Genomic DNA, 11,591 nt, shown 5'->3' with positions numbered 1-11,591 from the left:
AGGAAAATAGAGAGGTGCATAACCTCTGGCAGGTCAAGTGTAAGAGTAGAATTAGGCACGCCAAAAAAAGAATTTGAAGAACCACTTGAAAAAGACACAAAAACTGTCAGCAATTTTTTTTCAAAGTATGCCAGAAGCAGGAAGCCGGCCAAAGAGTGAGTGGGTCCCCTGGACGCTCGAGGTGCTGAAGGAGCAGACAAGGAAGATGAAGCTATTGCAGGGAGGATAAATGCATCAGTTTTCACTGCAGAGGATATGAGGGAGATTCTCGCACCTGATTCTTTTTAGGTGACAGATCTGAGGAACTGTCCCACAGTATCGTTAGAGGAGGTTTTTGGAACAAATTAAACCATAATAATTCACCAGGACCAGATGGGATTCACCTAAGAGTTCTGAAGGAACGCAAATATTCAATTGAAAAATATTAATCATGGTATGTAACATATCACTTAAATCAACCTCTGTGCCAGGTGGCTGGTAGAGAGCTAATGTAATGCTGATTTTTTAAAAAGGCTCCAGAAGTGATCTTGGTACATGTAGGAAAGGGGGATCCAGTGGATACAGTGTACTTGGACTTTCAGAAAGTCTCTGACAAGGTCCCTCACCAAAGGCTCTTAAGCAAAGTAAATTGTCATGAGTTAAGAGGAAAGGTCCTCTCATGGATCAGTAACTGGTTAAAATAGGAAACCAAGGGCAGAAATAAATGGTCATTTTTAAGAATGGAGAGGAGTAACTAGTGGTGTCCCACATGGATCTGTACTGGGACCCATGCTGTTCAACATAGTCATAAGTGATCTGGAAAAAGGGGTAAACAGTGAGGTGGGAAAATTTCCAGTCGAGACAAAATTACTCAAGATAGTTAAATCCCAAACAGATTACAAAGAGATCTCACAAAACTGGGTGAGTGGGCAACAAAATGGCAGATGAAAGTCAGTGTTGACAAATGGAATGTAACGCACGTGGGAAAACATCATCCCAGCTACACGTACAAAATGATGGGGTGTAAATGAGCTGTTACCACTCGAGAAAGAGATCTTGGAGTCATTACCCATAGTTCTTTGAAAACATCCACTCAATGTGCAGCAGCAGTCAAAAACCAAAACCAAATCAAACTAACAGAATGTGAAGAACGGTTAGGAAAGGGGTAGAAAATAAGACATAAAATATCATGTTGCCTCCATATAAATCCACGGTATGCCCAAACCTTGAATACTGCTCGCTGTTCTGGTTGCCCCATCTCCCTATACTGGAGTTGGAAAAGGTACTGATGGATGGGCTGCTGCAGACAAGCCATTTCCAGGGGCTCCCTCTGTTACAGAGCTGGGGTAGCCACCCTAGCAGAAGTCCAGGGGGGTGCTGAGTGTGGGAGAGGCTGTTGGAGGGCGAGTGCTGCCACCTAGGGGTGTGGTCCTGTAGCACGAGGGACAGAGGTGCATTATTTGAGCTAGAGCTGGACTGGAAATCAGAGAGGTTTTTTCCCCCATGAAAAATTTTGACTCAGACAAAAATGTTTCCTTTTCACCCATTCAACGGATCATTTTTCTCTGAAAGCTCAGTTATGACTATACTGCCCAGCGGCAGCTGCCTGGATCCCCAAGAGAAACTGGAGGCTTTTCATCTGGCTTCGTCCTCGTCACATAAATGAAGTTTGGAGTGACGGAGTCTATGGCTTCACTCTGGGTATGGAAAGGTCAAAAGGTCCTGCCCAGTCCCCTGTACTCGTGGCAGGACTAAGTATTATATAGACCATTCCTGACCAGTGTTTGTCTGACCTGTTCTTAAAAATCTCCAATTATAGAGATTTCATAACATACCTGGGCAATTTCTTCCAGTGCTTAACCACCCTGACAGGTGAGAAGTTTTTCTCCTACTGGAATGATCCAAGGGTTAAAGCTGGTGCACACTAAGCCAAACAGCTGAGGTTCCCTGATGGCCAAGTGGCCCCCAAGGGAATGTGCCGGCACGCTTCATAAAGACACCTGCCTCCCTGTCTGAACAGATACTGCCTGCTGCCCATGCAACCGCTCCGATGGCTCCTTGTCCTCTAGGATGAACACCTCTGGTGGCTCCTCTTCTAGCAGGAATTGGGTATGTTGGCAGGTTTCACTATATTTAAAATGTGAAGTGAAGGGTAAAGGCTGGAAGCTGTTTCCATTGGCAGATGTTCTGTGCAGCAGCAGAGGACTCAGCGGGGCGGTCAGAGTGACTCACTGACAGGGGCTGGAGGGCAGGCAGCACTTGGTAGCTTGGGAACCCCTCCCCGACATGTGCCCAGGTTCCTCGGTGGGTCATTCAAGCTACACAGAAAGCAGAGTGTTAAAACCCTCATGGCCTGAGTCAGGATTTCTCTAGGGGTCTCGTGTGCTCTGGGCCCGATCCCGCCAGGGGCTGAGTGACAGGAGACCCCATGGAATATCAATAGCTAGTTCCCAAATGGCCTCAGGTTTATTTACTCCTGGAAATTTAATCAGCAAATGTATTTTCAAAGCTTTTATTCTCTGGCTCGATTGTGAAGGCGGGAATTCAGAGCTGTGTTGCTCTGTGGTAACAGATCTAATAGGGCATATTTCTGTTTCCTGACTGGCTGAGGGCTACAGCAATTCTTCCCTCTAGATACCCCTCTGAGTTACAGGGCTACCTACATCTCTACCCTCTCTCAGGTCTCTGAGTCCACATGTCAGGCCTCATACCCTGCCCTCTCATGGGGTGGAATCCCATGGTTCTCCCCGCCTCAGACTCGGCCCTGGACTACAGCTCACTGCGGGTCGACTGTGCTTGCCGAGCAGGTCCCAGTGGGCTCGGCACCTGCGGTTCTTCCCTCTGGGAGTCTGTGACTAGTGGTGGGGCGAGTGACCAGCCAGCCTTCGAGAACCAAAATACTGTTTAATCTCAGCAGTAGGGAGAACAAGGGAGTTTTCAAACAATAGTCTGTTCTCTTCTCTGTCCCCAAGCCCTCCCGCTCTGACGGGGACTCAGGCAGGCTGAGGGCCTTCAGACTTCTCCAGCGCTGTCTGTGCCTGTCAGTCTGAAAAGCTTCTCAGTAACAGTTGCCCCACCTCTGGACAGACTCCCAGTGATGGCAAAATAAGCTGTGTAATGTGGCTGAGGCCCAGAACTAGGCTCTTCCCAGCTTGTAGCTTCTGTGGGGTCTCTCAACCTCCTTGAAGTGCTGACTGAGAGATGGCTTTTCTTGAGCTGTTGCTTCCCTTCCAGCTTATTTTCCAGCAGCCTGCTATGAAACTAAGGTGAGCCAGAGTGGTTTCACCCACTACAACCATAACATCAACACCCCAATAGTTAACCGAATATAGCTCTATAGCAAACATCCCCAGACCTGGGTTTAAATACACATTCATTGTGGCAGCTTAGCCCCATGTCTGTCACTATGCCGTTCCCGGGTGCTACAGATTTTACAAATACAGGACATAGGCTGTCAGAGAGCAGTAGACTATTTCACATGGGAAATGAAGTTTCACATACACCTGGCTTTGAAATCTACTTCCTGCAAACCCTCTTTGTGGCTGAATAACAAGTGCTGGGGTTACTATGTACTATGTACTAGACCACTGGTTTTCAGTCTGTGATTTGTGGGCCACTGAGGGTCTGAAGACAATGTCTAAGATTTCCAAAGGTATTCACATTTGAAATTTGAAATTTGAAATTTGTTAGGGCTCCACAAATGAAAAACGCTGAAAAATAGAGAGTGAGAGCCCAGGGCATGAATATTTTCCATACTGATCCCAATGCCTGTTACCACTCCGGATACAGGCTACAAACTGACAGAACAGAACCTGAGGAGAACCAGTCAGCTATTAACCGAGGGACAGGGGAGCTACTAGACTTTTGTTTGCTGGCAAACGATTGAATGAGGGCTGAGACGCTGCAATTTGTTCAGGGTCTGAAGAAATCCAGATGACAGACACTACATTTTAAGTCTCACTCCAACCTGAGAAATCATCTCTGAAGGAAGATCAAAGGGGAAAGAACGGGTTTATGTGTGAGCTACACCATAGATGTGTAAATGTTATAACTTTTGCTGTAGAAAGTATTTTAGAAGTACTCCAAATACTGTGTGCAATGGTTTTGTGCTATTAACTGTTTGTTCAGTGAACAGTTGGACGATACTGTCTCCTGATAACTGACCAGAAGCTTTTTCTCACACTTACATTCAGGCACAAAATACCTCTGCAATACACATGCTTGACTTTCCAAAAAGTCCTGAGAGACCAGAACTGCTCATCAGTGTTTCAGCAAAGCATAGAGCTGAGATGCAGAAAAGGGAAGCGTAATAGCGCTTGTATGTAATTTACACCCGTCCCCTGTTACACGAGCATGGCTGAAATCATCAACAGACCCTTGCATGGGGAGAGGCTGCAGGTCCTGTGAGGATAAAGAGAAGCCTATAGGATGAACAAACTCTCTGGAGTCAGTCAACATTGGCCAGGCAAAGAACTTCAGCTTCTCTCTTGGAGGGATTCTTGGGGGTCCGAGAGCATCACTGGGAGAATTTGGAAAGGGAAAGTTAATAGAGCCCGGTTCTGATCGAATTTACACATGTAAATCTGGAGTGAAACCATTGAAGTCAATACTACTGAATTCAGAATCTGGTCCTAAGAATTTATCCCATGTGCTACAAAGAGGCAGTGGCATAATTTGGACTCTCAGGAGTGGAGAAGATAAAGAATATATATAATGAACCACTCCATGTTTATAAATTGCTTGAATGCAGGACAGATGTAGCCTGATCTAAAGATTATGAATAAAATTCTCAGTTATCACTTTGAGGGTTGACAGGTTCTGGTCCCAAGATCAGGCCCGGTCAGATTCTTATGAAAGTGATCATAGGGTTGGGAACCCTGATGTGCCCAGGTGCAACACTCACACTATAGGAACTTTTTATATTTACAAATAAATAATCTATTAATACATTTAGCAAAGTCACAGACACAGTAAGGTAGATAGAGATAACACAGAATGCACATCTGAATATCCATATTGACACCATCCCTTGCTGAACAACCTGAAATGTTAGCCATTATCTTCCTCATCACTGTCACCATTCTCATCTTCACCAGTGGCCATCATTCTGGCCCCTCCCAAGGTCAACATCTCTCCCCTGCTGCCCTGAGATGCCACTTTTATAATATGTTGCGCTTACATTAGCATGTTGAATGCATATTTAATAGGGGTTTCTCCCCTGTTCCTTATACATATATCCTTCCCTTACCAATGTTAAGGTGTCCTTCTTCTATAGGTTAGTGTATTTATGATTTCACCCCATTATCATATACCTCAATTCATTGTCATGGCACTTTTGCGGTCAGATGTTCCATCCAAAACTTTCCAGAAGCTGGTGTCTGTTCATGTTCTATGGTTGGCTGATGGCGTTATGGATAAAATTCCCCTCCCTACACTTTACTTCCAGTTCCCCATAACTTGTGGGTTACCTAAGTTTATTTATGCCAAAGTTCATAGGCGTCAGGCCTCATGCTAACTGCTGAAGACAATGTCTTACAGGATACGAGCCTGTAGGGTCCATTACAGTTGAATATAATAAAGCAAAATATAATGAAAAGCAGTGTATGTAATAGAGATAAGCTGGTCCACTGGGCTACACAGATAAGTTTTCACCAGGCATTTGCTATGGCATGATACAATGGGCCACACTCAGGAGTGGAGGGCCAGAAAGGGTGTTTGTGGGAAGGTCACGATACAATGCTCAAGTATGCTGCGGAACCCACAGCCACAAGATATCAATGGAACCAAGAGTTTAGCAGGATTCAAAGAGGGACGGGATGTTTATATGGGTATCCAGAAAATACAATTATAGGAATGAGGATTGTTTTAAAAAAGTCTGGAAGGGCTCTAAACCTTCCTGATTTACACCACAAAATATGTCTAACTAGTGGGTGACAGGGGGAAAGTTTCCCTGGGAGCAGGTTATCTCATAGCTGCCTACTGCAAGGCTTCTTCCACCTTCCTCTGCAGCATCTCATGGTGGCCACTGAATATTGGCTAGATGGACTATAGGTCTAATCCAGCCTGGCAGCGCCTATCTTCCTAGCAGTGGTGTAAATCCAAGACTATGTCTTTGCTGATCTTCCTTGAGCTCTTTTAAATCTCTAGACTTGCACTCAGAGCAGAATGATGTCTCATTAAATATCATCTAGTCTCCTGTTCTTTTTCCTTTTAGGAAGGAAAGTTCAAAACTCCTCGGACCTGTCCAGTACATTATGTCAGCTGTCAATGACACCAACTTCAACTCTGCAGTGTTACTTTTCACTGGGATACCTGGGCAGGAAGACGTCCATTTCTGGATTTCCATCCCCTTCTGCTTAATATATGTTATTTCAATATTAGGAAATTCAGTCATTCTGTTCATTATAAAAACAGATCCAACCCTCCATGAGCCCATGTACATTCTCCTTTCCATGTTGGCTGTCACAGACCTTGGTTTATCGATATCCACCATACCGTCAACACTGGCCGTATTCTTGTTTAACTCTAGGGAGATCAGCCTTGATGCCTGTTTTGCCCAGCTGTTCTTCATCCACTCGTTTTCGTTCACTGAATCCTCCATACTCCTACTGATGGCCTTTGACCGCTTCGTTGCAATCCATAACCCGCTGAGATATGCTTCCATCTTAACCCCATCAAGAATAGCCAAGATGGGGCTAGTGTTTGTGCTAAGAGGGGTGGCCGTAATATTCCCACTCCCCTTTCTCCTGAAACGCTACCGATACTGTCGAATCAGTGTCCTCTCCCATTGCTACTGCATAAACCAGGAGGTCATGAAGGCCGCTTGCTCAGAGATCAGTGTCAGCAGCATCTATGGCTTGTTTGTTACAGTCTCCACGGTAGGGCTGGACTCGCTGCTCATCTTCCTCTCTTATGTGATGATCCTCAAAACAGTGCTGAGCATTGCATCCCACGTGGAGCGCCTCAGGGCCCTGAGCACCTGCGTCTCCCACCTCTGCGCCGTCCTTCTCTTCTACGTGCCAGTGCTCGGCTTGTCTGTGATACACAGATTCGCAAAGAACTCTTCTCCCTTGCTTCCAATTCTCATTGGCTATGTCTACCTAGTAGTCCCACCCCTGATGAACCCAATTGTGTACAGCGTGAAAAGCAAACACCTTCGTGCGAGGATAATCAGGGTGTTTGTCAAGTGAAGGGTCAGTTCATCACCAGGCTCCAGCACTGGTGACATGGGAGACAAAAAACAAAGGCCACCTATTCCATCCTGGACACTTGCATCTGGGAGGACCAGAGCTACTGATCTCCACTCTATAGGGAAAGGTTCAGATGGGATCTAAGGTCTGGAGCAATGGGAGAGCGGCTGGTGAGGGAGGACAGGACACTGGGGGAAGGAGACCAAGGCAGGCAGCAGCATTTGCAAAGTGACTGCGCTCATCAATAGCCAGGGGACTAGTGGGATATTGGCCCATAAAGAGCCATATCGGTGCCTGTTCCAACCTCAGAATTCCTGTTGATACAGTCAATAAAGAGAAGGGACGTAGATGTTGTTTCCCATTACTCCTGGCCTGTCACTCTCCCGTCTCTGGTTAAACATCCAGGGGCCATGAGAAAAGCTGAGCTCTGGGAGCTGTGTGATCCATGATTCCTGCACCAGCTGTGGACAGGGGCTATTCAAGGGGCACGGACACCCACCCTTCCCCCACGCCCTCAGCCAGGTGTTTGTGACTGAGTCATGTCAGAGGCCATGCCAGGAAAGGCCGCTCAGGCAGCCCACCCCCACCACCCCTGTTGATGGCTCTGCACACCACACGCTTGCTGAGTCCACTCCCTATCGAGGCAGGGCAGAGCTGCATGTGTGAGTGAGGGTTTGACAAACAGGAGTCCTGGCAAGAGACTCAGGCCCAGGTTCCCTCCTCATCTGCTCCATTTGTGCTGCCCCAGCAATGCAAAGGGGTGGAAATGGGCCTCAGCTTCCACACAGAGGCATGGCTAACTCCTATCCCAGCCCAGCCCATTCAGTGTAGGGTGACCTCCCCTGAATTGCTACCCCCTTCTCCTCCTCTTAGGTTTGCCAGGGGTCCGGTTTTCGAGCAGAATGCCTGGTGAAAAAGGGACCCTGGTGGCTCTAGTCAGCACTACTGACCAGGCCATTAAAAGTCCAGTTGGCAGCACAGTGGTGCTAAGGCAGGCTCCCTGCCTGCTTGGTGCCATGTGGCTCCCAGCAGCCGTGGCATGTCCTTCCTCCAGCTCCTAGGCATAGGGGCATCCAGGAGGCTCTGTGCACTGCTCCTGCCCCAAGCACCAGCTCTGCAGCTCCCATTTTCCAGGAACCATGGCCAATGGGAGTTGCGGGGGTGGAGTCTGCAGACAGGGCAGCATGCAGAGCCACCTGGCCGCACCTCCCATAGGAGCCAGAGGGGGGACATGCTGCTGCTTCCAGGAGCTGCTTGAGGTAAGTGCCGCCTGGAGCCTGAATTCCTGACTCCTCCCACACCCCAACCTCCTGCCTCAGCCCAGAACCCCCTGCCATACTCCGAACCCATTGGCTCCACCCCCAGGCCTACAGGCCACCCTGCACCCTGAACCCCTCATCTCTGGCCCCACCCCAGCCAGAGCCCTGACCTGATACAACATCCCAACACACTGCCTCAGTGTGACAAAGTGGGACTGTTCTTAATGTTTCCTCTGAATACTGTAGGGGTGCCTCAGTTTCCCCAATACATTTCTTAAGTCTCTAGGTGGTGGGTTAAGGGGGTGGGATTGTTGCAGAGCAAAGGGCCAGAGATGAGGATAAATGGCCGACACTCTGTCTCCTGGCAACTGCTGGCCTGGGCCCTTCCCCCCTGCAAGGTGAGAGCTAAAGGATTGGAGACCAAAGGAATGAGGTGACCTCCTGGCCCAGGAAAGGAACAAAGCCAAGAGGAGGAGGGGCTGAAGGGTAGGTCAGTTTGGGCTGGCTGGGGACGAGGCGTGAAGTGCAGACGTGGTTGTCTGGCTCATTGCCCCCCCAAAATGGACCCAGCTGTGGGGTCCTGTTCTCTTTACTTACAAGCTCTGTTTTAGACTGTATTCCTATCATCTAATAAACCTCTGTTTTACTGGCTGGCTGAGAGTCACGTTTGACTGCGGAGTTGGGGGGCAGAACCCTCTGGCTTCCCCAGGACCCCGCCTCAGCGGACTCGCTGTGGGAAGCGCACGGAGGGGCAGAGGATGCTGAATGCTCCGAGGTCAGACCCAGGAAGGTGGAAGTTGTGTGAGCTGTGTGTCCTGCAGACAGTCTGCTCCCAGAGAGGAGACTTCACCCGAGTCCTGCCTGGCTCCGTAGGGAGCAGTTCCAGAGCATAGCCCGGGACTCCGTGACACTCAGCCCTGAGCCCCCTCCTGCATATTGAAATATTCATTTCTTGCCCCACCCCAGAGCCTGCACCCAAAGCAGAAGCTCTAACCCACTCCCTCATTCCAACCCCCTGCCCCAGGCAGGTGAAAATGAGTGAGTGAGTGAGGGTGGGAAGAGTGAGCGACAGAGCAAGGGGGGGATGGAGCAAGTGGGGGGCAGGGCCTTGGAGAAGGGGTGAGGCAGGGATGGGGCCTCAGAGGAGAGGCCGGGCAGAGGGTGGGACAAGGGTGTGTGGTTTTCTGTGAGTAGAAAACTGGCAACCCTACCTCCTCTTCCCCCAAGGCCCTGCCTCGGCCAGGCTGGGACTCAAAGCTGAGCCATGGTAAGAGCCATCCAGGGAGCCAGAGACACTGTGAGGAGCCCCAGACCCTCCACCTGCCCTGGGTGGGGGGCCCAAAAGCAGCCCCCAGCCTGTGTCACCACCCCTCAGGACGTAGGGAAGGTGGAGAGTCTCTTCCACTGATTTCTTCTGTGACCTCGGGCAACGCACTTAGTCCCTCCGTGCCTCAGCAACATGTGTTTTAATATGGCTCAATGTAGAGGTTTACATCTAGGAAGAAGGGACACAGGCCATCCTTACCGAATGCGGGACCCAATCCTGGGATGCAGTGACTCTGAAAAAGACTTGGGGGTCATAATCAGCTGAACACGAGCTCACAGTGTGGTGCTATAGATGAAAAGGCGAGTGCCACCCGGGATGAACAAAGAGGGGAATCTCGAGTAGGGGCAGAGGGATTGTTTTACCTCTGTGTTGGGCCCTGGTGTGAGCACTGCTGGGATCCTGTGTCCCGTTCTGGTGTCTACAGTTCAAGAAGGAGGGTGATATATTAGAGAGGGGTCCAGAGAGATCAGAGAATGATGAAAGGATTAGAAAACCTGCCTCCTAATGAGAGACTCACGAAGCTCAATCTATTTAGTTTAACAAAGAGAAGGGGAAGGGGTGACTTGATCACGGTCTGTAAGCAGCTGCATGTGGCTCTTCAGTCTATCAGAGAAAGTTGTAACATGATCCAATGGATGGAAGCTGAAGCTAGACAAATTCAAACTGTAACTAAGGGGTAATTTTTTAAACAATGAGGGTAATTAACCTTTGGAACAATCTATGAACGGCCGTGGTAGATTCTCCATCACTGAAAATTGTTACATCAAGGCAGGGTGTTATTCTAACAGCACTCCTCCAGGAATTATTTTGGGGGCAGGTCTCTGGCCTGTGCTAGGCAGGGGTCAGACTAAAGGATCACAATGGTGGCTTCTGGCCTTGGGATCTGCCCAGTGGTGTTAATAGCACACCCCTACCGCATGGGGTGTGGTGCTGATAAACATGTTACAGAGTGTGAGGTGCTCAGATGCTACTATAATTGGGGCCAGAGCTAAGTGCCTTAGAGAGATTTCAGCTCGGTGTGCCCCATAGGGACAATTTGGGGCAGTGGGTGGAGAACCTGAACTCTTCCCAACACCCCTTGGTGATGAGGCCTGTCATCAGCACAGCCCCCTTTGACGAGGGAGTCCGGGCCCCTCCTGCAGCTCGGCAGTAAGAGGGGGAATCAGGATGTGCTTTCAGAGAGTGAAGGGTCTGGAGAGTGTTGTCTGGCTGAATAGAGCCCTGCTGGGCTGCCCCTCACTCTGATCCTGACCCTCACCCCCTCCATGAGCACTGAGAGCTGCTCTAGGGCTGGAGATAGACCTCACACCCTGCGTCCAAATTTCCATCATCACCAGATTTGGGGGTAGCTGGATCTGGGGGAGGGGGTTGTTTGGGTCCAATAGAGAGCTAGCAGCAGGCATTTGGAACTGGGCTTGGGTCACGCCCCTTTCTGTTAAGAACGTGCAGGCCCTTGCTTAGCCGGTGTGTGCATGTCTCATGCCTGAGCAAGAGGAGGAGACCCTCTGAGCTGTGCCTGAGGAACCAGTGACTCTCCGAGCCCGTCACTGTTATGTCCGGCTGTCTGTGGCATAACCCTGTTCCTTACAACAGGAGGCTCTGTAGCCCAGTGCAGAGGGAAACAGTGTGTCTGCCACTGCTGGACTGTGTGCCCAGAAATGTCTGCTAACCAACCCTAGTGCCTTCGTTTGTGGGTGCTCTGCCTGAGAGACGGCCAGCAGCGCCCCCTCTTGGGATTTTATTGGGAGTCTTGCACTAGTTCCTGTCTGTCTGAAAGCCCCAGATTCTGGGATCACAAGACTGCTCGGGAATCTCAACTTTCAGTTTTCTTTAAAA

At 49.3% G+C, this 11,591-nt stretch overlaps 1 protein-coding gene across 1 annotated transcript; it reads left to right on the top strand.

The window, feature by feature from the left end:
• Nucleotides 1–6,233: 6,233 nt before the first annotated feature.
• LOC140898014 (olfactory receptor 51G2-like) lies at nucleotides 6,234–7,169 on the top strand. Its single transcript, XM_073311430.1, has one exon. It carries the CDS (start codon nucleotides 6,234–6,236, stop codon nucleotides 7,167–7,169), a length of 936 nt encoding a protein of 311 aa, XP_073167531.1.
• Nucleotides 7,170–11,591: the final 4,422 nt, after the last annotated feature.

The sequence above is a fragment of the Lepidochelys kempii genome, chromosome 1 (genome assembly GCF_965140265.1).
Source record: "Lepidochelys kempii isolate rLepKem1 chromosome 1, rLepKem1.hap2, whole genome shotgun sequence".
NCBI lineage: Eukaryota > Metazoa > Chordata > Testudines > Cheloniidae > Lepidochelys > Lepidochelys kempii.
The sequence above is the reverse complement of the archived record's forward strand: the minus strand, read 5'-3'. Positions and strand labels throughout refer to the sequence as shown.

What these genes read in the sequence shown, in the direction of transcription:
- LOC140898014 (XM_073311430.1), top strand. Translation starts at nt 6,234, where the DNA reads ATGTCAGCTGTCAATGACACCAACTTCAACTCTGCAGTGTTACTTTTC.